Source organism: Saccopteryx bilineata, chromosome 5 (genome assembly GCF_036850765.1).
Source record: "Saccopteryx bilineata isolate mSacBil1 chromosome 5, mSacBil1_pri_phased_curated, whole genome shotgun sequence".
In the NCBI taxonomy this organism is placed as follows: Eukaryota; Metazoa; Chordata; class Mammalia; order Chiroptera; family Emballonuridae; genus Saccopteryx; species Saccopteryx bilineata.
Genome location: NC_089494.1, coordinates 262,164,515 through 262,191,853, shown reverse-complemented (window position 1 = coordinate 262,191,853; position 27,339 = coordinate 262,164,515). Strand labels below are relative to the sequence as shown.

The 27,339-nt window shown below is 58.0% G+C and overlaps 1 protein-coding gene across 2 annotated transcripts in view; it reads left to right on the top strand.

The window, feature by feature from the left end:
* PPP2R2C (protein phosphatase 2 regulatory subunit Bgamma) overlaps window positions 1–27,339 on the top strand; it is a 101,419-nt gene that overhangs the window by 40,713 nt on the left and 33,367 nt on the right. For both annotated transcript variants that reach the window (XM_066233310.1, XM_066233311.1), the window contains exons 2-3: window positions 24,261–24,358; window positions 26,400–26,565. In XM_066233310.1, coding sequence (XP_066089407.1) covers window positions 24,261–24,358; window positions 26,400–26,565 — 264 coding nt within the window. The remainder of the gene's footprint in view (window positions 1–24,260; window positions 24,359–26,399; window positions 26,566–27,339) is intronic.

The following is a 27,339-nucleotide window of genomic DNA, read 5'->3' as shown; positions in this document are numbered from 1 at the left end:
CATCAGGTGCCCTCTGGTAGGCTGAGGAGCACAGTGACCAAGTCATGGGTGACTCTTTCCCTGGGCGGCATAGGTGCTCAGCCACCCACAGTTCCCTCTCTGCACCTAAGCAGGGGGTGGTGAGAAGTGGAGGTAGGGAAGCAGTGGGTGGGGGTTCGCCCCTGGGGCTCACAGGCAGGGCTGTGGCGGACACTTTGCAGAAAAATCACATGGGTCCTTGAGACCAGAAGGCCAGAGGGCAGCTGCAAATCCCACTGGGCTGATGGGAGATGCTCTTGATTCATGCACAGCAAATGCTCTTTTTCTCACCTTTATCACTGGTGGTTCGTTCTTGTGGAAGGAGACATTGGCAGTGGGCCTTGGCAAGACACAAGCCATTTGTCATGGCTGCATGCCAGCCTGTGTGTGGTTGCACAGCCTGTCCTTGGGAAGTCGTGCCCACCTGTCACGTGGAGTAGAATGTGTGTGTGTGCACGAGAGAGAAAGAGAAGTGTCCACACCCCTGATAAGGCAGTGCTCCAGACGGGGGTGGCAGCATTCACGGGTGGAAAAAACTGGGCTTCAGACAGCAGTGGGTTGAACAGTGTCCCCAGATTCATGTCCACCCAGAATCTCCGGAAATGACCTTATTGAAAACAGGGCCTTTTGCAAATGTAATTACTTAAGATGAGGGCATACTGGATTGGGTGGGCCCTGAATTCAATCGGTGCCGTTATCAGGAGAAGGTGGACACACAGAGGCACACAGGGTGAAGGCCACATGAGGACTGAGGCAGAGAGACCAGAGTGACAAGTCTACAAACCGAGGAGTAGCCGGGGTTTCGGGGAGAAAGGGGTGAGACGGTGGGAGAGAGGCTCAGATTCTCCCTCCAGAGGGAACCACCTGCCAACACCTTGACTTTGGACTTCTGGCCTCCAGAACCGAGAATTCATTTTTGCAGTTATGAGCCTGTCCATTTGTGGTGGAAAAGGAGACAAAGGCCCGGACGGACGCAGCCCAGCCCCTAACTTTCTGACTGCAATTCTCCTTCTCTGCAGAGCGAGGTGTTGGGCTGGAGCAGCGACCCGTTTTCCGTAAACAACCAGAGGGAATGTTTTAGACTTTGCACGACATGCTCAGGGAGGCTGCTGCGTGTTTCTCTTTGCTTTCTTGTGAAGGCAGGGGCATGATCATTGTCTCACAGCCCTTTAAAAAGGCGGAAAACGTTCTTGATCTTGGGCTGGATTTGGCCCACGGGCTGCAGTTTGCCTCGAGGCTTTGATTCTGTCTGTAGGGAGCCCCAACCACACGCATCAGGCCAAATGGCCGTGGATCCTGCCTTGGGGCCACAGGCTGCTGACGGGGAAGCGGGCTGGGGCCCCCCAGGTGATGGCTTTCTCACCTGTCAAAGGGAGTATGCCTGGTTTTCCTGAGTGAAGGCCACAGGGACAGTGCTAGGTGGGCACGAGCCTCCCTGTCTTCACTACCAGCCTGTCCATACATTCCTCCCCAGTGCTGGGCACAGGGCCTGGCTCATGGTGGGGGCCCAGGGGAGATTTGTTTGAAGAATGAAGGAGCCTTTCTGGAAGCCCTCTCTGGGTTGAGTACGCCTCTGTGTTCCCTCTGTTGTCACAGTGACTCCCATGGTGTCCTTGTCCCTTGGGGGGGGGGGGGGCGAGTGCTCTGCTGAGTCATCCTGCACAGTGATAACAGAGGGAAGTCAGCCAGGCTGCCATGTGTCTGACCGGTGTCCCGGCCGGCCGGGGCTCGGTTTGAGCACCACCAGCCCCAGTGGAGCAGGGGTGTGGACCCGGCTCGGCCCCGGAGATGCAGGACTGAGAAAAATGGCAACGACCTCTGAGAGCAGCTCGAGCTGGTGCTGGGAACGTGGAGTTGGTCGTCCGGCTGGCCTGGGTTTGAATTCTGGCCTTGCTTCCTGGCAGCTTGTGTGGCCCCGGCCCCGGGGGAGTGCCTCAGCCTTGCCGGCCCCGCCTCCCCCCAGGAGGGCACGGCACGCCCTCCCCACGTGCCTCCTGAGCGTGGGCGAGGTGGGCGCAGGCTCTGCTGTTCAGGCTCCGGTGTGTGTCGCGCCCTCTCTCCCTCCAGGGTGGGTTCCTGCCTCCTGTCACGTGGGTCCTTCCCGTCCTGGCAATGTCCAAAGGTTGCTATGGTCACCCCAATTCACATATAGTATAAGGAAACAGGCTTTACCTGAGGCTAGAAGGCCAGGCAAAGGGCAGAACTGAAGCCCAGCTGGTCCTCCTGCCCGCTCCTCCCCCTCCGAGTCACTGCTCACTCAAGGCCTGGCCCCAGCTGTGGACGGTCAGGTCACATTGGCCAGAGCTCAGGGAAACCTCCGTCATTTCAGGTAGCTGGATTGAAGGACGCCACTGTGCCAGGCTCGCTGCCCCCAGAGGCACGGTGACTCCTCCGCAACTCACCCTGAGCCCCGCCTCGTGCTTCCGGGGCAGGCGGACAACTGCTCAGACCCCATCCTTACTCAGGCTCTCCGGCCTTAAGGAGGCCCTTTCCCAGGAAGGCCTCTTCGACTGCCCTCGGCGAGGTGGCATCTTTGAATCGTTGTGCAAGGCCAGCGCCGTGGACTGGGGGCCCGGGGGCCCCCCTCCCCCAGAGTGTCTGCAGGAGAATGTGTTTACCCAGAAGCAGAGCCTCGTGCACAGGGAGCCTGGCGGGCTGGGCCCTGGAAACGTTCCCAGTCAGTTGCCCCTGGGGCCTCGCAGCCTGGAGGTCTCCTCAGCATCGTGCAGGGAGGAGGAAGGGTGACATCCAGAGGGCAAACCAAGGTCACAGAGAGGAGAGGCCAGGAGCCCCGAGAGGAGGGTTTCTCATCAGAAGAGTCATGAGGCCGAAGGGCAGGGGAATGGGGGCAAGGGCCACGCCCTTCATTAATGTGGCTCGGAGGAGCAGCCTGGGAAAGTCTAGTCCATGGAGCCGCCGTCTCCAGACTCTTCTTGTTCTCCTTCCTGTTTGCTCAAAAGCATTATCGCCACCATCACCCCCCATGGGCCCTCTCCGCATCCCTTTGTAATGTCCTTCCAGGGCTCCCTAGGCTCGGGCTGACCCCCACGTGACAGGAGCCGAAGGCAGATTGTTCTGGCTCCACGTTGTACGTTGTGGACACGGGAGGACCTGGCCTAGGTGTATCGGCCAAAGGGGCTGCTCTCAGAGCGAGGCCAGAACTTGTCCAGCACGCCCGCCCACCCCCGGACCCAGGCAGGGGTGCCGGCTGGAGCAGAGCGGGCTCTCCAGGGCGCTGGGCTCCCGGGAGCGGGGGCTGGTTTCTGCGGCCCGGCCCTCCTTCCAGAGGCACCTCGGTGAGTCACCCCCCACCCCCTCAAGGAGGGGAGTGTCCCCAGGGGAGAGCATCCCCGTGGAGGGACAGTGGGAGTCTGGGAGAAGTGTCTCCTCCAGTTCCCCTTTCCTGACAAATGGCTTCGGCCGTCTTGGGGGTGGTGACAGAGTGGTCCAGGGGTAGGAGCACAGAAGCTCCAGAAACAGAAGGATCTGGGTTCAGAGTCCGGCTCTGCCACTTGGCCTCTGTGTAGCTGGAAGGCATGTTGGCAGCCCAGGTGTGGCCAGCGGGCCGGTGTGACTGGGGCAGAGGAGGGGACAGGGGATCAGGAAGGCCTGGATGGGGTGTCGGTGTCGGGGCTCAGCCAGCCCCCCGCCTCACCCTGGAGCAGTGGCCGGTGTGCTGATGGGCAGAGCTCAGGCTGGAGCGGGGTGGGCTTGGCGGGACTGGAGGCCATACCGCTGGGTGCAGAGCTGGGCACAGGCCCCGGGGTCTCAGGATCATGACAAGGGACGTCCCGGTGTCAGAATGGACAGACCTTGCGGCTGGATTGGCTGAGGCGTGTTTGTGGGGTAGACCTGGCTCTGAATCCCAGCTCCTATTCTTGGCAGCTGTGTGGCTTTGTCAGGTCGTATGACTTCTCTGAACCTCAGTGTTCTCCTCTGTGAAATGGGAGCAAATCCCGGCTGTGTGGTCTGCTGTGTGCATGGAAAGCACCCAGCCCAGGGCTGGGCACACGGGCAGCCTAATAGCGGCAGTGTCCTGGTCAGCGTCCTGTGGCGAAGGAGGTGGGAGGGGGCGCTGAGCTGACTCCGGCTCTAAGGCTGGGTTGACGGGCGGAGGAGGTGGAGGGCAGAGTCTGTTCTGGAAGATGGTGGGCTCAGTTCGAGGCACGCGGCTGGTGAGAAGCCCGAGTAGAGAGACTCTACGGGACATGCCGGCCCTCGTCGCTGTCCTGGGGGGTCAGGAGCTGGACGCTTCGTGTGAGTCCAGCTGGCAGACCTGGGCCACAGGGGAAGCCAGCAGGGGGAAGACCGGGGCCGTGCTTCTCCCCACCACGGCTACCTTGAAGTGGAATGGGTTGTCCAAGGAGGTAGTGAGTTCCCCATCACGGGAGGTAGGAGAGGAGGGTCTTGGCTGGAAATCTCCTTGGGGGGGGGCCTAGAGAGAGGACACCAGAGAGGGTTAGACTGGATGACCTTCAGGTGCCCTTCTGGGTGTCAGCAGCTCTTCAAAGCCCTCTGCTGCTGCCCAGCCTCTGCTCAGGATAGAGGGCATGGAGACGCTCCCCGAGTGGAGTGTCGCTGTCACCGGGGCCCGGGCACACTCCAGCCTCAGCTTGGGCAAGCATATTGAGCTGCACTTTTTTTCTTAAGCAGACACAGTAGAGCAGGCACACATTTGCCTTTAAAATAAGATGCTGTGTGTCTGCCAAATGCAAATGGGTTTAAACAGCTGGAAGTCTGACCTTGAGATGTGTCGTGGGCCATTCTGGAAGGTTCTGAGCCCCCACGCGGGTGGTAATGGCAGACTGGCTGGCAGTGGTGGGTTGGAGCCCGCTGGCAGGGGCGCTGGACGCTCACCTCCGGGGGAGGGGGATGCGGCAGGTGTCTGACCGTGAGGACAAAGGGAGCGTGACCCATCAGCTCTGTGAGAGGACAGCGCTCTTGGTCCACTCTTCTGGCATTCCATGGCCCTGTCCCCAAGATGCCTGCATCTATTGCAGTCGCCACCCTGTCCCGTCCTTGTGAGTGTGAGTGAGATGCTTCCTGCCACAACCGGGAGCCCGACCCCCTGGCTCAGCATCAAGGGGAACGGACCAGTGAAGGAAGCTAAGGCTGTGTCCTGAGCACTGACAGACAGCCCTGGGAGGGAGGTGTTTTCATCTGGGCTTTCAAATGAGGCCCCTGAGGCTCAGAGGGGTTAGGCAACTGTCCTGAGGTTGCACAGCCAAAGAGCGGAGGCGTAGCGCTTTCTACTGGGCTCTCCGTTCCCCGACCCTTCCTCCACACCGGGGAGCCTCATGTCAGGTAACACCCAGCTCAGGGCCTTGTGAAAATGTTAGGCATTCACCAAAGCTTCCTTTCCTTTCCCCTTTGCTTCTCTGAGCCTCGGTTTCCCCACTGATACAATAGGAGGAGCCCCTGCCCGTCTTGAGGGGCTCTTTGACGTGGTAAAACGAGAGTCAGATGCTGGTGCTCAGTGTCAACTGTGAAGTGCACTTCCTGAGTGATGGGTAATGTCAATGCCACCCTTGAGGACAAGAGGGGCTGCAGCCTATGCCTGGCGCTCGCCCCCCACCGGCCTCCTGCTGTCTGTCCGACTGCCCTCGGCGCAGTGGGGAACGGAGGTGCCTGTGGGAGGGAGGGCTCCTGTTCATTTCCACCCGCATCCCCGCCTTGCGTGTGGACAGAGCGTCTGCGCACCAAGCTCAGGTCGCCCACGTGGGCGAGGATGAGGCGGAGTGCTTCTGAACAAACCCGGCTTGCCCTGCCTCCGGCTGCCACTGACTCGCTCAGACCAGCTAGCTCCAGCCAGGAGCCGAAACACTGGCAGTATTTGGTTTCTTTGAACATGTATCTATCTGTTAAAACACACACTCCACGCACACACACGTGCACACACACAGAATTTATGTAGTCCAGAGCTTAAATTCTATTGATCGGTTCCCGCTGCTGTGTTACTGGCCACAGGCGGGCAGCGTGGCATTGACTGCGGAGCTGTGAGAGGACTCGGGCTCTGGTGAGGCCGTGTGAGCCAGTCGTGCGCAGGGCTGGAGGGAGGACGAGGAAGGCGTGAGCAGGGCCTTCAGGGGGTGCACTGGGAGCTGGCCGGTCCTGGGTGGGCAGGCAGCTCCTCACTTGAGCTCAGCTGGCTGTCATCTCAAGCCAGTCACTCTGCCTCTCGGGGCCTCCGTTTGCCCACCTGCCAGCGAGAGGATGGGCGGGGGCGTCTAAGTCGGAAAGTGTAGGTCGTGCACCAGCTGGCGGCGGAGGCCCGAGTCCGCTTTTGCCGTTATCACAGGAAGCGAGGCGCGTGCCCTGGCTTGGGCCGAAACGGCCGCCGCCCGGGTGTTCTCACCCAGTGACGTCAGGTTCTGACCCTGATGACCAGACCGAGGCCGGTGTCCGTGGCCTCCCAGCAGCACCCCCACCCCCCGGCAAACTTAATGATGGGCTGAGCTGTGTTTTGCCAGAGTCACCTGGGGACTTCATCAGCCGTAAAAGCGGGCACGTCCTCACGTCTGAAGGCCCTGGCTTTGACCCCAAGGAGATGAAGAGACAGGGGGTTCAGCTTCCACTGGTGTGTGTGTGTGTGTGCGCGCGAGAGAGAGTGTTCACTGTGCTTATTCTTTGGGGAAGTGGCGGGAAATCTTTAAGATCACGTAGCCGAGGTGAGTGGCGGAGGCTCCAGGAGGGAGGCTGTTAGAGAAGGCCCAGGAGTAGCAGGGACACAGATGTGGAGACTCACAGGAGTGCGGCTGGTTTAGGGAGGCACATCATTTGTGGGGGGCGGGGGTGCATTAGGAGGAAGGACGGAGGAAGGTTGAAAGGGGCCGGGAGAGGGGACCTGCTTCAGGCTCCTCCTTGCTGCGCCAGGTCCTGCGCCAAGCATCATGCCATCCATGCTAATAGTCACACCAGCACTGCTAGGTGGGCATCGTGGGCCTGCTGGTGAGGAGCACAAGTGGTCTGGTCTCCTCACCACTTCCTGGCTGTGTGACTGTGGACGCCTTACTTGCCCTCTCTGATCTTTAGTCTCCTCGTCGTTATAATGGGGGTAAGAGCAGTCCCAACTCCACAGGGTTGTGTGAGAATCCAGTGAAGTGTATGGGAAAGACTTGAACCCCATGTAAGGGCATCTGGAAAAGGGCGACTAGACAGAGCCCCTCAGGTGGTAAGTGGCAGAGCCAGATGTCACCCTATCTGTCTGACTCTCCATACGCCACGCTACCTTACGTTCAATTAGGCCCTGTCCGTGAACTAGCCAGAATGCTCCCCTCAATGGCCCCTTCCTTCACACGTCAGACTCCTTCCTGCCACCCCACTAGCTGGTGCACGATCTCCCCTCTCCCAGTGCACACTCCTGCTGCTCCCCAAGTCGGGCCGGGGTCCCCTCCTTCGACAGGGGTGACTGGGGCACACCCGGAGCGGAGGGTTAATTAAATCACATGGCTGTGGAACATGGGATGCTTCATTAGGCCTTGCGGGAACGAGCACACCCGGGCTGCTCCCAGCACCTAGCACGGGCTCCTGAGTTGGTATAATTACAGTTTCCGTGCAGCTTCATTAGGCTGGGGATGCTGCCAGGTGGGCTTCTGCCTTTGGGCCCCCTGGAAAGTGGCCCTGAGTCTCAGAAGCCCAATTCTCAGCAGGTATGCCCACCTCTTGCCAGCTTGCTTGGGTGCGGAGCTGCGCCCTCTGTTTATATAATTAAGGGCATCCAAGGGAGAGACACGTGTCAGGGTTAGATGGTGACACCAGGCTGGCTCTTTGCTGTAAACAGCTTCTTGAGAGATTTCCTTAAACTCTGAAACCAGAGAGGGCTTCAGGTGGAGGTGAAAATGGAGTTTTCATCAGACAGATGCCAAATGAAGGGTGTGCAGGGTCCACCTGCTCCAGGCTAGTGGGGAGTGCCTGCCATCCACTGGCCAATTCTCCAGGAGGCCACACTGAATGGGGGGCTTTGTGGTGAGGGTGACCTGTGATCCTCTCCCCGAGACAGTGATGCCCCTGGCTGGCTCCTGCCACCTGAGCTTGAGCCAGGGCAGCCACCCCTGCTTAGCTCCCCAAGCTCCAGCCTCCCCTCTACCCACCAACCTCTGCCCTGCAGCTGCCCTTGGGGTCTCTCATAGTGTGACCCACAGAGCTCCTATAGCGAACACACTTAGGCTTGTTTAAAACACAGATTCCCATCCCTGGCCAGTTCGCTCAGCAGTAGAGTGTCAGCTGCTATATGGAAGTTTCAGGTTCGATTCCCAGTTAGGGAACATAGGAGGAGTGACCATCTACTTCTCCACCCCTCCTCCTCTCCTTTCTCTCTCTCTCTTTCTCTTCCTTTCCCTCAGCCATGACTTGAATGGTTCAAGCAAGTTGGCCCCAGGCACTGAGGCCTCAGGTGCTAAAATAGCTCAGTTGCAGACCAACGGAGGCCCCAGATGGGCAGAACATCACCCAGTAGGGGGCTAGTGGAGTGGATCCCAGTAGGGTGCATGAGGGAGTCTGTCTCTCTTCCTCCCTGTTTCTTACTTAAAAAAATAAAAAAAAAATAAAACACAGATTCTCAGGCCCCACTCAGCCTTCCAGGCGATAGGGTCAAGGAATCTGAATTCTTAACAAGCACCCCTATAATTACCATGTTTCTGGACCACAGCTTGCCTGTTTCACAACCTGTAGGAATCCGTACACTTTCTGAACTACTCCCATATTCCCACCCCAGATCCCCGGGGGAGAAGCATGATTGGCTCAGCTCTCTGGCCAGCCTGATGATTGGCTGTCTTGACAGGGGATTGTCTGCCGCTTGATCCAATCAGCTGAGGACAGTGTGGAGGTGTGGTCATGTGGTACAGAACCCTGATGTAGCTGGTCCCGGGCAATAAATCATATCTGCTATTAGTTTATCAGTTTATTTAATTAACATTTGATCCCTTCTGGGTGTGTTTGCATCCTTTGGGGGTTCTCAGGTGCCATATAAAATATTTTTTTTTTCCATTTTTTCATTTTTCTGAAGCTGGAAACGGGGAGAGACAGTCAGACAGACTCCCGCATGCGCCCGACGGGGATCCACCCGGCACGCCCACCAGGGGGCGATGCTCTGCCCATCCTGGGCGTCGCCATGTTGCGACCAGAGCCACTCTAGCGCCTGAGGCAGAGGCCACAGAGCCATCCCCAGCGCCCGGGCCATCTCTGCTCCAATGGAGCCTTGGCTGCGGGAGGGGAAGAGAGAGACAGAGAGGAAAGCGCGGCGGAGGGGTGGAGAAGCAAATGGGCGCTTCTCCTGTGTGCCCTGGCCGGGAATCGAACCCGGGTCCTCCGCACGCTAGGCCGACGCTCTACCGCTGAGCCAACCGGCCAGGGCCCATATAAAATATTTTAAGCAGCCAAATGGCACACACAATTCTTGAATTCCCAATAATCATCAAATTTTCAGCATTCTCTAAATCAGTGCTGAGTTATAGCAATGTCATGGGAGTCACGTGTGTAATTTTAAGTTTTCTAGTAGCCACATTGAGCAAGTTGGGTTTCCCTTCAATAAATGCTCATAAAACCTACCGGAGTTTCGGGAGATTAAGTCTATTGGTCCTGACCCTGTTTCCTGTTTTTGCTGGGTCCTTGAGGTAGGCAGACTACCATCAGTGCACATTTCTGACTAGTGAGGGTACTTGTCTTCTGGGGCTGCCATATGTATTGCCTCAAACTCAGTAGCTTCAAACAACACAAGTTTATTTTTATTTTTTGCAGTTCTGTGGGCTGGAAGTCTGAAATCCCGGTGAGGGAGAGCGACATTCCCTCTGCAGCCCCCCTCCTCCGGGAGGAATCTGTCCCTGCTTCTCCCAGCTTCACAAGGCTACCCACATTCCTTGGCTTACAGCCACATCACTCCAGTTTCTGCCTTTCCTTGTCATGTTGCCTCCTCCTCATTGTGTCTCTGCTCTGGGTGTCCCTTCTAAGGACACTTGTCGTTGGATTTAGGGTCTACTCAGATAATCAGGGGTGATTTCATCTAGAGATCCTTGACTCGATTACAAATGCAAAGACCCTCTTTACCAATAACACACCATTTTCAGGTTCTGGGGAGTAGGGTGTGGACACAACTTTTGATGGGCCACCATCCAGCCCACCACAGTGAAACATTAGTATTTTGACAGTAAGAATGAAGATATGAGGAGGGTGAGATGGTTTTATTTTTCTCAAGTACACATACCTGAAATGCATACAATACTAATGGGTTATGAGCGGCAAACTAATAGTCAACATCATTTCTCAGTGTAAAGCAGGGGTCCCCAAACTATGGCCGGCGGGCCGCATGTGGCCCCCTGAGGCCATTTATCCGCCCCCGCTGCACTTCTGGAAGGGGCACCTCTTTCATTGGTGGTCAGTGAGAGGAGCATAGTTCCCATTGAAATACTGGTCAGTTTGTTGATTTAAATTTACTTGTTCTTTATTTTAAATATTGTATTTGTTCCCGTTTTGTTTTTTACTTTAAAATAAGATATGTGCCGTGTACATAGGGATTTGTTCATAGTTTTTTTATAGTCCAGCCCTCCAACGGTCTGAGGGACAGTGAACTGGCCCCCTGTGTAAAAAGTTTGGGGACCCCTGGTGTAAAGGGCAGTGCTGGCCCACGTCGGCTGGGGTTGAGATCACTTTGGCCAGGACCAGATGCGGGCAAACTTGATAAACAAGCATCTCAGATGCTCTCAGGGAGGCAAATCGAAAGATGACAGAACAGGCCAGAACGTCTTAAATGGTTCAAAAATAAATATGGTAATACATATAATGCGTTCGGAAAAGGGCCAGGCTCAGCACGGCACTGGTAAACGCTAAAGTTCATCATCGTCGTTGTAACGGTCATGATTTTGTATTTATATACCTATCATGTGCCTCTATGTTACTAATGAGGATGATGATAGATAAACTAAGGGAAACAGAGACTCCTGCCAGGATACAAAGCAAAGAACTGAGCCGCATCCGTAAGTCACCACCTGGGCTGCGATGACAGAAACCTTCCTTCGTGAGTTCTCTGGGCTCCTCGGTGAGGCCATTACCATGGCCATGCTTGTTCACGGCTCGCTTTTATTACTCATCCTTCTTTTATATGATCATCAAGATGGCACTAATTTGGGTTTGCAAATGAGGTTTTCCTGATGTTGTCATGTCAACATCTGGATTCGAGGCCACTGCTTCCCAGACCTGGACCTTCCTGTGTGTCCCAGGGCAAGTCCAGCCCCTCCCCTGTCACACTGCCCTCCTCCCCCCAAGCCTGGGGATTTGCTAATGAGCCCAGGAAGCCATAAACAGTAATGAAAGTGTTTGCCTTACTGCCCTCGTGGGGTTACCCTTAGGGATCCCTTCCCGTCATTGAACTGGGGATTTTCCTTTTGTCTCTGAGTTGGAAGAGAAGGCTTATCCTCCCTGTGGCATTAATTCATTCCTTCCTCGCCCCATTCCTTTCTTCTTTTATTTTGATTCGCCCATTCATTGGTGCATTAGTTAGTTTATTCATTCATTTGTTTAGCAAACCACTGTGGAGTGTCTGCTAAGAGCCAGCGTCCAGTACTGTGCTGGACACAGAGAGGCGGGAGAGTTAGGAAGAGTGTGGGGTCGCCCTGACCCGGCTCTTCTCGGGAGCTCCGTGACCTGGGGAATTCCTTTAACCCTGCTTGCTTGGTTTCCTCACCTGTGACGTGAGGAGACGAATACAACAGTCGCGGTGTCCCAAGCGCTGCAGGCGCTGCTGGGAAATCGTGAGGTCTGCTTTTCCCTGGCTCAGTGGTTCTCAGACAGAGGGGACTGACAGGTCAGAGAGGTTCTGATGGGAGGCCCCCCCTGCACCCCCCTCCCTGCCGTCTATCCCCTCTCCTCCCCTACCCTGCTGGAATTACTGCTTAGTCTGTGTAGGAATAGGTTGTTCCCTGATAGGGTCGCCAGATTCAGCAAACCACGAAAAAAGACAGTTTGCCCAAATTACATTTGATTTCAAGAAACATATATATATATATATTTTTATAGAATAGGTATGGCCCATATCATATTTGGGATATGCCTCACTAAGGAATGGTTGCTTCCTGCCTTCCACAAGGCAACTCTCGTCCATAGGTACGTGGGGAAATTGTGGAGTTGCAGAATTTCTGATTTCCTGATCCAGTCACCTCTGCCCCCTTTTTGGATGACCGAACTGAGACCCTGAGAGGCCAAGTGCCAGAGCCAACATCGGACAGCAAGGTGGTGGCGACCTGGGAGGGAGCTGGGCCCCCAACTCCCGCTCTGCTGTGCCTTTTCTGGCGACACTGATGGGGGCAGAGGGGTAGCCCCTCAGATGAGAGCCCCTCAGATGTTGAATCCCAGAGACTAAACATTCCCGCAGAGGGGCAGAGTCCGAGCTCGGAGAGAGGGCGTCAGCCCTGACTGAGGACAGCGATGGCTTCCAGGATGCCAGGCAACCTCCGCAGCCTCACCTGGGTTCCCGTTTCTCATAAACTGAACACGGTTGGAAACAGAGTTGTGATTCAAGTGCAATTTTGTTTCTGTTATCTATTTTTTAATCAAATCAAACTGTGGGTTGGCGGGAGAGCGCAGGAAGAGGAGGGGAATCGTCCTGATCATCCTCATCTTCAAACCAGCTCCTGTTCAGGCTCCTCTGAGTTTCTGTCTCCGAGGCTCTGACCCCGCAGAGGAACAATCCACCCTTCTAGGCGACGCAGGGCTGCTCTGGCCCCGCCCCTTTTTAATGCCTTGCATGTTGAGCGATGTCCGGGTGGACCTACTGGGGCCCCAGATGTGGGCCACCTTCCTGCCGAGAGCGGTAATTGAAGTTCTCTAACTGCGCTGCAGTTCTAATTAGCCCAGAGTGGTTCCTCTGGTCTCACAGCTCCTCTGCCTCCCGGTTTACCAGCGGGTCCTAGAAGCCATGAGTTCATTAAGAGAGCAAGGGAACACAGGTTATTTCCTTCACCGAGTGGGTCTTTCTCAGAGGGGTGGTTCAGAGCTCCCCAAAGGGGAGGCGTTTGAGGCCCCCATCTGCTTCCCCTGGCTCCGCTGCCATCATCCCCGGACCAGGTCCTCCAGCCCACCGCATGCATGCCCCTTCCCACCTGGATCGCCTCCCCACTGGCAGTGTTATTGCTCATGCTGACCTTTTACGACTCAGCTTCTGTGCCGCCTCCTCCTCCAGGAAGCCACCCCTGATCTCCCAGCTGGGCCCTCACAGTCACCATGTCCCCTTCACTGGCCATACCACGTGGTGCTTGGGTGCATCCCTGACTCCCCCTCAAGACTGGGACCTCCTAGGGGCAGGGATCTCCATGTCTGATTCACTCCTGGCCTCGTGCGGAGGCACAGCACGTGTAGTATATGAAAGAGAAGGAGGGAGGAAGGAAGGCAGGAAGGGAAAGGAGAGAAGGAAGGGAGGGAGGGTTGGAGGAGGCTTTGGAACTGGGAGATGTCAGAGCCGAGCTCTCCACTGACTAGCTCGTTGGACTTTTCATCTTGGGTCTAAAATAGCAAAGAGGGATTTCTTCTTGATTTGGGGAAGCGGGGACAGCTTGTGTGGAGAGCTGCAGCTGAAGTGAACGGCACAGGGGGCTTGATGCCAGGCAGGCATGGGGCAAAGCCCAGTTCCTGCCCCAGGCCCTTGCACAAGGCGCTTCAGCCGTCCCACGTGGGTTTTCTCATCTGTGAGTGGAGCCCGTAACCCTCCCTCCCAGGTGCAGGTGGACCAAAGATGAGAAGGGCAGCAACGGCCACGCCCCGGGTGGCGCTCTGAGCATGGCCCACGCGTTACCGCGCATCCTCTCAGCAGTGAGGCACGTGATACCGCCACATTGAACTCCACGTACAGATGAGGATGCCAAGGGACAGAGAGGTTGAGTTACTGGCCCAAAGTCACACAGCTGTTGAGTGGCAGAGCCAGTACTTGAGCCAGCGTCCTCTGGCTGAAATATTGGTGCCGTTGACTATTCCACGGTACCGCCTGACGTGTGAAGGCATGTAGTACCGTTCTGGTATATAGTGGGTACGTATGTGCCGCCACCGCCGCCATCATCATCATCATCATCAGGTCACCACTCTGGGGGTGTGGCCCATGGAGCCACTCGGCTGTCAGGCCCCCAGGTCCTTGCAGAGCAGAGGGGAGCCCTCGAGCCCAGCTCACCGGGGAGCTTGGACCAGGATGTGCCACAGTTTAGGGCTCTGTGTTGTGCTGAGCTTCAAGCTGCTGCTCCTCGCTCTGGCCTCGCCCTGGGTCTCCGGAAGGTGGAAGAACTGTGTCTTCTTTGTCTGTAAACTGTCTAGGATCTCTGGTCCTAGATCGCGGAGACCGTCAGCACAGCTGGTGTTCCCGGCGCCTCACAGGGAGGCACGTGCAGACATGTGGAAGAGAAACACGTAGGCGAGGCAGGCAGCCTGAAGGTTTTCAGAAGCGCCTTGAGCTCTGGCCCCAGCATCCATTTGTGGGGCTCCACCCTCACCATCGACTGAGTCCAGGAGGTGGAGAGAAAGTCTTCGCCTTGATCAGATCTTCTAGAAGGGCAGTGGAGTAATGCCTCCCTACCCCCCCCCCAGGAGGCCATCACAACCAGTAAATGAGGTCATAGATGTGAAGTGGTCACCATGCTGACCCCACCCGACAGACATCGTCCGCTCAGCGCTTGTTGAATAATGCACTTGGGCCGGAAGTTTGTGTCTCCAGGAAAAACCCCGGGAAAGGAGCCGGAGAACCCACAGCAGCCAGGGCAGGGAGGGTGCCACGCCTGCTGGCCACTGGCCCTGCCTGAGGACACCTCTGTCGGTCTGCTTATCTTCGTGTGGGAGCAGGGGTCCTGGGCAGGAGGGGGGCTGCTGGGGTCGGGGCACAGGGCACCAGGCAGGAGGCATGCGGGGACTGTCCATGGGGGTGCGTGGCCATCTCGCAGTGGGGACCTGGGCGGGCCCCGCCGCACTCCACAGTGTCAGGAGCACAGGCCCTGGGCTCCAACCAGCGTGGAAGCTGCCTGCTCCCAGCACGAGGACAGGGTCCATCCTTGGAGCCTCGGTTTCCCTAAGTGGACATGGCACATCGCCTCACTCTCCTAGGGCTGCTGGGAGGATTAAGCGGCCCGTGGGTGAAGCTCCTAGCTGGCGCCCAGCTGTGGTGGGTTCTCATCGAGTGTGAGGCATCCCTTCACCCCCAGGACCCAGATCCCACCAGGGTGGCCGGGGTGACCTGGAAGGGAACACCCCCCCAAGCTGCTCCTTGTTCACTGGCTGGGATTCCAGGGACCCAGGCAGCCTGGAGCCCCAGATAGGAGAACCCAGGGCAGCTGGGATTTGTTACCACCAGGAAGCAAGGCAGAAACCTAGTGGCCCAAGGAGCTCCCACCCATGAATGGGTCCTGTGGTGAGCACAACATGTGAACGGGGTTAAGCCTTTGCCTGCAGTCCCCCTGCATAGTCACCGTCATGAGGGAACTGACAGATGAGGGTACTGTGCCTCCGGAGGTCGAGCTGCAGACGGTCCACGGCCCGTGCAGAGCTGGAGGGACCCTGCCCATCTGCTGGCCGAGGCCACACCTCAGCCTTGGCCCACCTAGCCGTAGCCCTGATGGTGACAGGACTGTCCTGCTGTTCTGGCCCCTCTTGTGGGGGTGTCCTGGGCAATGCCTGCATCCCATGTCACCCCTTAACAGACATGGCTGTCCTCCTCTACCAGACTGTCACCCAGAGGCTGAGACCCGGGACCTTTCCTCAAGGAAGGGCGGAGGGAGGAGCCTGGCAACGCGCTGCGTGCGGGGCAACGCGCTGCGTGCGGGGCGTGCTGGCCCGGGCAGGCTGCACACTGCCCGTTGGCCGCCTCTGCATCCTGGTTGCCTAGGGCAGGCTCCGTTGCTTAGTATGTGCTCAGTAGATATTTGCTGGCCCCATCTGGGGGGCAAAGTCTGAGCTGGCTAAAGGGGGGCTGTACTGGCAGCGAGGGCAGCAGGGAGCCACGGAGGCTTCGGGGGAACCCTGATGGACTGAGGTTTCCATCTCAGTAAGGCCTCTGGTCTCTGGGTGGACTGGGCCAGGCGAGGGCAGGAGACCCAAAGAGGAGGCAGCCAGACTTCTAGGAGCGGAGCGGCCGTGGCCTGGCCCAGGCAGAGCGGGAGAGGCTGATGGCGGGCTCGGCCAGCCTTGCCAACCATGACCTCAGCACCCCGCGCGGTGCCTGAGCCCCGGCTCCCCCGCCCCGAGAACAGACGCCTGCTTGGCAACGGGTCGGATGGACACACTGATGTGATGAGGCCCGAAAGGCGTCCTGTCCTCAGGCCACTGAGCCCTGCTTGCCCGCCTGCCGGCTGGGGTCTGGAGCACTGGCTGCAGCCGGAGCAGAGGACGTGGCCTGCGGGAGCCAGGCACGGGGAGGACGGCAGCCGGCCTGGCCAGCTGCCTGACACAGGCGGTCAGTCTGGATGGGCACCAGGCCTCCCCTCTCCTCCCCGCGGCAGGCTCCTCCTCCTGGCCCGGGGCAGCCTGGTGCCGTGTGCAGAGCCCAGCAGCATGGCAGCTCTCACCGTCACCATTACACAAACGGGGAAACTGAGGCTCCTCGGCGGGGTGAAGGGACAGCCAGGAGAGAGTGGGATTCAAAGTCAGGACCCTGTGGCAACTTCATGTCTCAGACCCTCTCTGTCCCGGTCTCTTCGGTGAATTCTTGCCCTCCCCGACTTCCTTTCAATATGCAGATGGGAAGTTCAGGGTTGGGTCTGCGTGCATCCTAACAGCCATGCAGCCCCAAACGCGGCTAGCAGGTTTTGAGCAGCTTGTCCATGGCCGGGCACTTTGATGCTTGTTGCCTCATGAAAGCCTCACAAACCTGAAATGGCAGCGCTGTGCCCATTTTAGAGATCGGGAAACAGGCTCAGAGAGTGTCTGTGACTTGCTGGGAATCAGGCGGCCATTAAGGCGGGGACCTCCGAGTCCCACCCCATCAGCGCACCACGGGAGACCTCGTCACCTCATATGCGGATTCCAGGCGCCTGCGTGCGATTCTGATCCGGTGGGTCTGGGCGGGACCTGGGGAGTCTTCGTCTAGGGGAGAGAAGCTCAGGTGACTGTGCTCGGGGGGCTCGCAGGAGCTTGTGCTCAAGAAAACAAGAGGGGAACAGGCCTCTCTCGGTCCCCTTCACTTTGACCTGTAGCGGCTGGCCGTAGGCCACCTGGGTCTGATTGAGGGGTGGCGCCTGGAGGGCTGGGCTGGAGTCGGATCTGGGGCATCACCCCTGCAGCGAGCACAATCTGACCTGGCCTGGAACCAGAGCCAGCAGCCTGACCGCACCCCGCTGACCGCAGGCACATCCACAGCCGCTCAGTCCCCTGTCCCCAAGCCCATCTGCCTCTGTGCCGGCCGGCCGGCCGGGCCAGCAGCAACTCAGCAGGGGCCGTCTGGTCTGGCCCGGAGGAGCTGGCAGCCGCGGCCCTAGCCTCCATGTGCCCTGGCCTTTGTGGGCACCCACCAAGGGGCAGCGCTGCGCCACACTTGCTCTGCCTCCTGCTCTGCCCTCCACTGGCAGAGATGGGCCAGCCACGGTCCGGTCCGAGCTCCGGGGCCATTCTTAGGTACCCCCCGCCCCCTGCAGGTCCTCTTCTGGGGACTGGGTTTCTGCTGGAAGGGGGTTGGGCCTGGCATTAAAACCCTCGCGGGCCCAGGGGCGTGCTATGCAGCTCTGAACAGGACTGACACACCGACAGTGGCTGCAACCCGGGTGAACCGAGAAAACACGGTGCTTGCTGCGTGAACAAAGCCACAGATTGCATGATTTCATTTTATGAGAAAGTCCGGAAGGGGCAGATCCGCAGGGCTGGGAAGGGGTGGGGAGCGACAGTGGGGTGCAGGGCTTCTCTCTGGGGTGATGGGAATGTGTAGAATTAGGTAGCGGGGATGGTTGCATAACACAGCGAATACACTAAAAGCCACTGACAGAGATAGACATTGTACCCAGAGTACAGGGCGCCCCCGGGGCGCTGACTGTTAGACTGCTATTCCCTGTTCTGGTCCCAGGCGTCACGACGTCCTGACGCACGTTCCCAGGGCCATGCACGGACCCGGTTCTCAGGACTCGCTCCCCCAGCAGTCCTGACGCCCACCTTGGGTGCCTCTGCTGAAGCTGGGGTCCGAGGAGCCCCGTGTTAGCTTCCTGCCCCGCACATGAACCCTATCCTCACCACAGCCCCGCGTGAGTCCAGAGAGATCGTCCCTATTTTAACGGGTGAGGAAACTGTTTCTCGGGGAGATGGGACTTGGCTCCAGGCCACACGAGCTGCGCACGGCGGCGACGCTGGGCCCTGAGCCGGAGTCTGCGGCTCTCGGGGCCTCTCTGTCCTCCTGCTGCCTCGCACTGTCCCCGTGCACAGGGCTGCCACAGGCCTGGCATGAGACACTGTCGTGCACACAAAGGAGCTCGATGTTGGCTTGGAGGACTTGGAGGCGCCCCCCACCCCCCAGGAGCGACACTTGAGCTGAGACCTGGAGAGTGATCGGCTCTGTCTGAGTGACCCCTGAAGGGCAGCACTGTGGTCAGCGCAGTGTAGACAGGCACCTTGTGTGTGTTGGGGGAGGGGAGTGTGTGCCCGACTGCAGAACTGGGCTGCGGCTTAGAGGTTCTCTCTGACCAGGACCATCTTTCTTTTTAAACGCCTCCCTCGCCTCTCACCTGGGGGAGGAGCCCACCTGGGGGAGGAGCCCACCGAGCCTGGCGTTCTAGGTGCTGAGGAGCGGCTGTACCCTGCGTCCCCCTCCGTCCCAGCCGGCCACCCCAGAGCTCGGAGGGTTAAGGCGACACTCACGTAGTTTAGATCCTGAGTCCGTGGGCTCCACTGGTGCTTTCTCAGGTACCGGCCACGCTCAGTCGTGCACACGAGGTGGTAGTGGGTCAGGAAGGTGTCTCCACGGGTCTTGCTGGGCTCTATCCTCTTTTGGGGGCTCGGCTGGCAGCAGACCGGCCTGGGATATACCTCGGCTGCAGAGGCTTCTCTCTGCTCCATGTGGTCTCTCACCGTCCAGCGGGCCAGCCGGGGTTGTTCCCATGTGGAACAAGGGTCCAGCAGAGAGCATGGACCCCTTCTAGAGCAGAGCTCAGACCTCTACGGCCTAGGCTTGGGACAAACACCCTCTCACTTCTTCCACAGTCCGCTGACCAGAGCACGGCCCAGAGTCATGGGGGGCAGGGCAATGGGTCTGCCTCTGGATGAGAGGGGCTGCATGGTCACCTCGTAGGGGGTGTGGGCACAGGGAGCCACTGTCTGGGGCCACCCTTCCCTGCTCCTCAAGACCCCACGCGTGTGTCGCTGCCTCCAGGAAACCCTCTAGGATTCCACCCCTCCCCACCTGCCTCCCCACCCTGAACTCGTCCCTTCCCCAGCCAGCTCTCCCCTCTGAAACGTGTCTCCCGGACTCGGAGAACCCTTGGGGGCCAGCCTCCCTCGTCTCCTTCCCCAGTGTCCTGCCCGGCACTGGAGCCAGAGAGAGAGAGATGCCCATGGACCTGCTCCCCGAGTCCTGTCCCAGCTGCTGCCTGGCTTGCTGTGCCTCCTGCCTGTCACCAAGCTTTCGTTCAGTGGCAGACTGTCCCCTCTTTCCTCTCCCCTCTCCCCCCGCCTTCCTCATCAGCCCTGATGCGCCTGACAATATTAATTATTTACAACGGTCCCACCAGCACGGTCGCGCCGGGCTTTCCGAGGGCCCCCTCTCTGCCGTGAGCTCTGACGTCTGACGGCACATTATATGGTGTCGGTGGCACTTACGATGACGGACAGTGATGGACCAACAGGGCAGGGGAGCCCTCTGAGGAGCATTTAAATTCCCCTCCTGTTTGCCGGCCTCTGCCGGAGTTTCCAGGGAACTTCCCAGTTCACAGAGCGTTTGAATTTCCCATAAACCCTAGGAGGGCTGTGGCCAGCCAGGGATGACAGGTCCCATTCCACCAACGCGACAGTCAGGGCTCAGAGAGGGTGAGTGATGTGGGTGAGGTCACAGGGCTCGTAGGAACCAGGGCTGGGACTGGAATACCTCCCTCCTGACGACAGTGCAGTGGGCGTCTCTGAAGTCCAAGGGCTGACCCTCCTCCCCTGGGGCTGACCCACACCAGCAGCAGCCGCAGCGGGGATGCAGCCGTGTCCCCCGGGGCTGGCGCCTGCATGGCCTCTTATCACAGCTGTCCTTCTCGTGTGCTGGTTGGGGAGGCCTGACAAATTCCCATAAACGCGGTGACTTGGAACCAGAGAGACTTACTCGCTCACAGTTCCTGGAAGCCAGGAGTCAGGTGTCGGCAGGGCCGTGCGTTCTCTGAGGGCCCCAGGGAGGAAGCTGTTCCAGGTCTCTTCCAGCTTCCGGTGTGGCCAGCCAGCCCTGGCTCTCCTTGGCTGCTAGGCGCACCGCTCACTCCAATCTCTGCCTCTGTTGTCACGTGGCCCTTCCCCCATGTCTGTGTCCCTGTGTCTTCACACGGCCTTCTTATCAGGACCCCAGTCCTGGGAGTGGCACCCACTGTTGTCCAATATGACTGCATCTTAGCTTGATCCCCTGCAAAGATCCTGTTTCCGAACAGGTCAGAGTCACAGGTGCCAGGGGTTGGGACTTCAGCATACACAGATGTTGGGGGTATAGTTCAGCCCACACCACCATCTTTGACTTTCCATCCCACTGGGTTCATTCACTCCACCCCTGGCTCTCGCTTCTGTTGTGGGCCAGTCACTGGGCTGGTGGCTTGGGACAGCACTTCTCATTTCTTCTTGAGCCTACGTTGATCGGCAGTGTGGCTCTCCGGCTCCCTAACCTGGTGTCCTCACTGATAGAGTTTGCTGTGCCCAGTCCCAGGGAGTTGACCGGTGCCTCCTTGTCTGGTGGCCCAACCCGCCTCTTCCCACTCTGCCTCGCCATTTGGGGGACACCCAGAGCTGCAGCAGAGGAGAGAGGACCTCGCTATGTAAGGACAGCATGGGCTTCCTTGGAATTTTCCCTTAGATGACACTTGCTGTAACAATAAAGTTCAGCACCCACCAGCCCAGGGCCTGAGGAAGCGGGGCCCCGGCCTGAGGTCCGGCAGTAGTTCTGTAAGTGTTCGCAGGATGGTAGTGGAGGGGCTGGTGGTCAGGAACCCAGAGCTGCACGGGTTAGGCTGAGCCACAGGTCCGCGGCGCACACGTCTCAGCTGGTCACCGCGAGTTCTGCGGAGGCCAGAAGCCAAGAGGAGAAGGAGCTTTCGCTTTCTGTTCAGTCCGTGTTGGTGGTTGGTCGTCCCTCGGGGTCGTGGTTCTTCCTCCCGAACCCTCTTTCCTCCATCGCCTCGTTGGAGCTTCTCATCCTGGGCAGATACAGCTGTACCCATGCTGCAGATGACAAAACTGAGCCTCCGAGCGGTTCAGTGACCAGCCCACGGCCACACAGCCGTGGAGGCACTGGAGCCCAGACCCAACCCACGGCTTCTGGCTGGCCCACGAACCGCTCAGGGGGGTGTTGCCAGGCAGGAGGCTCGGTCTTCTCAGCTGCCAGTAGAAATCCTAGCCACCCCTCCTTCAGGGGCTGGGAGGGTCGGAGGAGGCAGTGACTATGAACCTGGCATATAAATTGTCAGTTGCCCGCCATCATCAAGTGTCGGTTACTGTGGTAACCGCCCAGCATTTATGGACCACGTTGGCTCTGGGTACCAATGGTTACACTGCTATTTTAATTTAATAGCATTGTTATTTTCCTCCATAAAAATAATATAAATTATGCATATGTCTAACCTCATCAAACCATATATATTAAATACATCCATTTTTGGCATATTCATTCTAGGCCCCCGTGGAGCTATTAGAATCTACATTCAGTACAGAAAATCTAGCAAGCGCAGAAAAAGTAGAAAGAGAAGGAAAAATGTTTTATTTCCGTCTCCCAGAAGCCAGCCTTTGCTAACATGATGGAAAATTCTCTTGCGGCTTTTCCCAGCTCTGCCTGGTTTTGTTTGCTATTAAACATGACTGTGATCACTGGTCTATATAATTAGGAACATTTTATATACAATGTTATCTTCTGCTCTTTCCCCCTTAGGGGGTGCTGGTAGAGATAGCAAGACCCGTGTCATGTCCACGTCTGGGAACGCCAGCACTGGCGGGCATGGCTCTGGCATGTGGCTCTCCTGTGTCCCGTGTCCTGGGGCCAGGGCAGGCCGCCCCATGGAAGGCAGCGTTAGGCAGCCAAGACCTGACCCCCTTCCCAGGCCCCCACTCAGGGGGCATTTCCCTGAGAGGTGCTCTCCTTGTCTTGTCTTTTTAAATTTAATGAAATGTGCTTTTCTCTGGATCCACGAATGCGCCCAGCCTGTCACCTGCTTCCAAAACACCCTCTTTCTCCTCTGTTCTTTCCCGCCAAAGCCGGCATGTACCTGTGGCTCGGGAGGCCCGCGGGGGCCGGGGGCTGCCTCTGACAGGCGCTGACTGGGAAAGAGAAGTGCGTTGATTGAATAAAAGAGGGGAAAGCACTTGGGGCGGAGAGGACGGCTCTGGAGGCAAAAGGCAGCCAGTGCGTTTGAGAAAAAGCCAGGAGCCCGGAGTTGGGGTGGAGCTGTCGGGAGCGGGGCGTGGGGGGCGCGGGGCCGGGAGAGAGGGTGTCAGTTACCTTTCACTGAGATGAAACCCAGGAACTCCCTGGCATTCAGCACTGAAAACTTGTCACCACTCCTCGCTGGTTCTGCTGGTCTAGGCTAGTCTGGGCCCCCGGCGCCCTGCCTTGGGCCGGCTTGGCTGGGGGGGGGCTGTTCCACAGACATCCTCCTTCCCCACCCCCTACTGATGGGCTAGTCTGGGTAGGTCCTTCTGGTGGTGGCAGAGGCCCAGGCTGGTGGCTTGTCTGCTGGTGCCCTGCAGGCCCAAGCGAACCACAGCGCCCAGTCCAGAGTTGGGGCTGGGGGGGGGGTAGTTTACCCGGCACGGGGTGGTCAGCCATGCTAGGGTCCACGTGCAGGTGCAGGAGAGGCGGGCAGGTTTGGGCCCCTGATGTGGTCTGCCGCCAGGGATCGTGGGTCACCAGTGGCTGTAGACATCTCTGAGACAGGACGGGGAGCCGTGGAGGCTGTGGTGTGGGCTCCCTCTCACTGCCCCCCCCCCCGGGGCTGAGGCCAGCCTGCCGCCCCGGGCAGGGAGGAAGAGAGGAGAGCCTGCTGCAGCCATCCATCTGGGGAGAGGCAGGGAAGGGGTTGGACTCAGTAGGGTGAATCAGTAGGGTGGGGCAGAGGGGAGTGTCAGGGTGACCCCAGGCCTGGGGCCCGAGCCAGCAGAGGGACAGAGCTGCCGTCACCTGGGAGGGGGCTGCCATAGAGGAGGGGGTGAGTCCGGCTAAGCGCCCCACCAGGGTCCGCCAGGAGCCATGGTCAGAACCGCAGGTTTGTTTGAAAGTGGATCACTTTTTTAAAATTTTATTTTTATTAATTTTAATGCAGTGACATTGATAAATCAGGGTACATATGTTCAGAGAAAACATCTCCAGATTATTTTGACATTTGATTATGTTGCATACCCTTCACCCAAAGTCAAATTGTCTTCCGTCACCTTCTATCTGGTTTTCTTTGTGCCCCTCCCCTCCCCCCCTCCTTCTTCGCCACCACCCCCACTCCATTACCATCACCTTCTTGTCCATGTCTCTGAGTCTCATTTTTATGTCCCGTCTCTGTATGGATTCATATAGTTCTTAGTTTTTTCTGATTTACTTATTTCACTCCGTATAATGTTATCAAGGTCCATCCATGTTATTGTAAATGATCCGATGTCATCATTTCTTATGGATCACTGTGTTAATGTCAGATTAGAGATTCTAGTGCCTGCAGGGTCCCAACCAGGGGTGTGAGGATCACAGATGACCCATCCCTGGGGAGCCCAGGGGTATAGCTGGTCGAAGTGTTGTCCCCCGGAGTTGGGCTAATGAGTGTCAGCTTTGCGTTCCCAGTCACCTGGTTGGCTCAGGAGGACACTCTCACAGTACTTCTGGAAGGGGGAAGGGCGCAGGCAGGAAGGTGACCGAGGGAAGCTCTCCCGAGAACAGGCCTCTGTCCTGCAGCCACCAGGGAGGGGGAGGGGCAGGTGGCACCTTGTCAGTGCTCCCCACGCCTTGGGCTCCTGCTGCCTGATGGTGGCCCTGCTTAGGGGTACGGAGCCTCTGCTGGGGGCGGGGCAGGGTGAGGTGGGCCCAGTTCTGTTGAACTACACAGTGCTGGGGTCCCAATGAACCAGGCCTTCCTGTCTCACTCCCCCTCCCCCAGCTGACATCATCTCTACCGTTGAGTTCAACCACACTGGAGAGCTGCTGGCCACAGGCGACAAGGGTGGCCGGGTTGTCATCTTCCAGCGGGAACCGGAGGTACGGTGGGGCCTGGTGGGTGGGGGGCTTTGTCCTGAAGGGTGCCACCCCGCATTCTACCAGGATGGCGCCCCTGGGGAAACTCACCTGCCTTCCAAGCAGGACCCCAGGGCTGGATGGAAAGGGTGTGTTGGGGCGCAGGGATGGGACCTGGCAGGTCTGGGGCTGTGAGTCCGCTGGGTCCACTCAGCAGGTGTATGTTGATTGCTCACTGTGTCTGGGACCCCGGAGAGTCAGGACAAGCAGAGCCAGCTGCTGCCCCCAGTGAGCCTCGAATTAAACTGCTCTGTGGCTGGATGAGCTGGCTCTGTCCCGGCCGGCCGCCACTGAGGGGGACGGGAGGGGTCTTCTGCAGCTGCAGGGCCGGCCCTCGAGCTGGGGGTGGCCCTTGTCCCAGTGGCCGCTGTGGTTCGGTAGGATTTGGGTGTGATGGGCCAGGGGTGCCACTTCCGAACTACTGGAAGAACCTTGTGATAGAAGGATTCCCATGTCTTGAGCACGGATTCCGTCCAAACCCCTTGCTGCATTCTCTACACACTTTTCTCATTTACTCTCATTGGTCGCCTCAGAGGGTGGGGACCGACACCACATTTCACAGAGGAGGACAGTTGGAAGAGTCACCCCGGCCAGTGAGCCAAAACCAAGACTGCGTGTGGACTGAGGGGGTGTCGGAGGCATCCAATGCGTGCTGGGATTAGACGCTCACTAAGAAGGTGGAGGAGAGGGAGAGAGAGGGGAGGGGCGGGGAGGAGAGAGAGGCGTTGAACTTGGTCCCTGAGCAGCGTCCCCAGGGGTCTAGCTTCACCTGTATTTACTCCCGGCACCTCCTCACGGTGGCCCGTGGGGTGGAGCAGCACTGTTCTCCCCACTTTACAGGCGGGGAGACTGTAGCTCAGGGGGTTCGAAGCGGCTTAGCAAGGACACCCAGCCAGAGGACAGTGGACAGCCGGAATCGGTTGGCCAAACGCGGTCCTGTGGCTGGAGCGGGCTGATTGCCTGAGAAGGACCCGCATACCCTCCCTCCCCTCCCGGGGATTGCAGAGCCGGGCCCTCTGTTCTGCCAGACTGCAGAAACAAATCCAACTGGTAGATGCAAGATCCTCGGTCGTGAATTTTCCTCCTTTAATGTTTTTCTTCATTCTGGCCCCGCTGACCTTTGTCACAGCCAGTGCTCGTGGGAGTCGAAGGGAATTAGAGGCAAAAGTATTGAAGGACGTTAAAGCTTTCGAGTAGGAGCAAGAGGGGTATAGAAATAACAACAGCCGATACTCTGAGACACTAACAGAGAACGTGGAACTGTGCCTGGTGGCCTGTCCTGGATGTGCTCCCAGGCGGCTGTTTCCGGCTGCAGTTTCACGTTGGCGTGGAAACTGGAATCGTCGACTGGGGAAGTGGGCGGGCCCTGGTGCCCGTGATGGACTCACCACCTCACTATTTTGGGGGGTCCACCAGGAGGGTCCTTATTGTAAGGAGATGCCCATGCTGGGATGGGACCCACCTGCCCACTATCTCAGGTCTGACGTTAGGAATATTCTGTCCTCCCCCCAACCTCCACCATGTCCCCGGGAAATTGGCTTCAACATGCATTCGTTCCTCAAGAGCCTCAGCCTCTATGTCAGACAGACCCCAGCAGAGGGAGTTACACTTAGTGGACATGTGGCCTTGGCAGGTCCGGTCACCCCTGACCCCCACCTTGGTCCACCTGTAAAACGGGGAGTGTCATGGTACCCAACACAGAGGGGCCTCAAGGACAGAAGATGAGGAGTGAGAGGCACTTAGTTCGGTGTCCAGCACATAGTAGCTGCTCAGTAAACGTGAGCTGGCGTGGTCACTGTTGTCCTTCTTATTGGGCCAAGGAGGACTGGGGCTTGGCCACAGCCGCACAGCAAGGCGATTTAAAACATAGGGTTTCCTGCGACCCTTGGCTGTATCCAGGGGCACTGCTGGAGGCCCGGTGACTATGGCTGTCAGGCCCTCTGCGGCTTTAACCCGCCCCGCGTCCCGTCCTGGAGCTCAGGACCCTGTCTGGGTTTCCCTGCAGAGTAAAAACGCGCCTCACAGCCAGGGCGAGTATGACGTCTACAGCACCTTCCAGAGCCACGAGCCCGAGTTCGACTATCTCAAGAGCTTGGAGATAGAGGAGAAAATCAACAAGATCAAATGGCTCCCACAGCAGAACGCCGCCCACTCCCTCCTGTCCACCAACGGTGAGGCGTGCTGTGTGTGCGTGTGCGAGTGCACGTGTGTGTGTGCCCGAGCACGTGTATGTGCGGGTGTGAACATGTGTCTGAGCATGTGTGTGGTATGTGTCTGAACTTATGTGTGTCCAAGAATGTGTGTGCCTGAGCATGTGTGAGTTTGAGCGTGTGCATGCAGGTATGTGTGTGTGCGTGCGTGCCTGAGCCTGTGTGCGTGCAGTGTGAACATGTGTCTGAGCATGTGTGTGTACAGGTGTAGGCGTGTGCGTGCCTGAGCCTGTGTGCGTGCAGTGTGAACATGTGTCTGAGCATGTGTGTGTACAGGTGTAGGCGTGTGTGTGCCTGAGCATGCATGCATGGGTGTGCCTGAGTGTGGATGCCCGGGCACGTGTGTGTGCAGGCGTGGGAGTGTGTGTGCCGTGTGGGCATGTGATGTAGCAGTTTGTCATCACATGCTAGTTGTCAGCTCATTTACATTGCAAGTGTTTTTCTAGTCTTTGGAACTCCTGGAAAACAGCACTCGAGCAGCATGTAAATTCCCCCGGGGACTGCCCTGGCATGTCCTGCCTTTGCCCGTTGGACACGGGCTGTTTCCATGATCACGCCTAGCAGCGCCATGAACATCGTAGTGAACGCTTTCCTCTGGGGTGGAGGGTTGACGTTCCCGGTGAAGGAGGCCAGGTCAAGGGACACCCAAGGTGAACCTCACTCTTCATCTGAGCCCCCAGAACCCCAGGCCACCCAGGGAAGAGGTCGTTCCGAGGTGGTGTGACAGGCACTCCA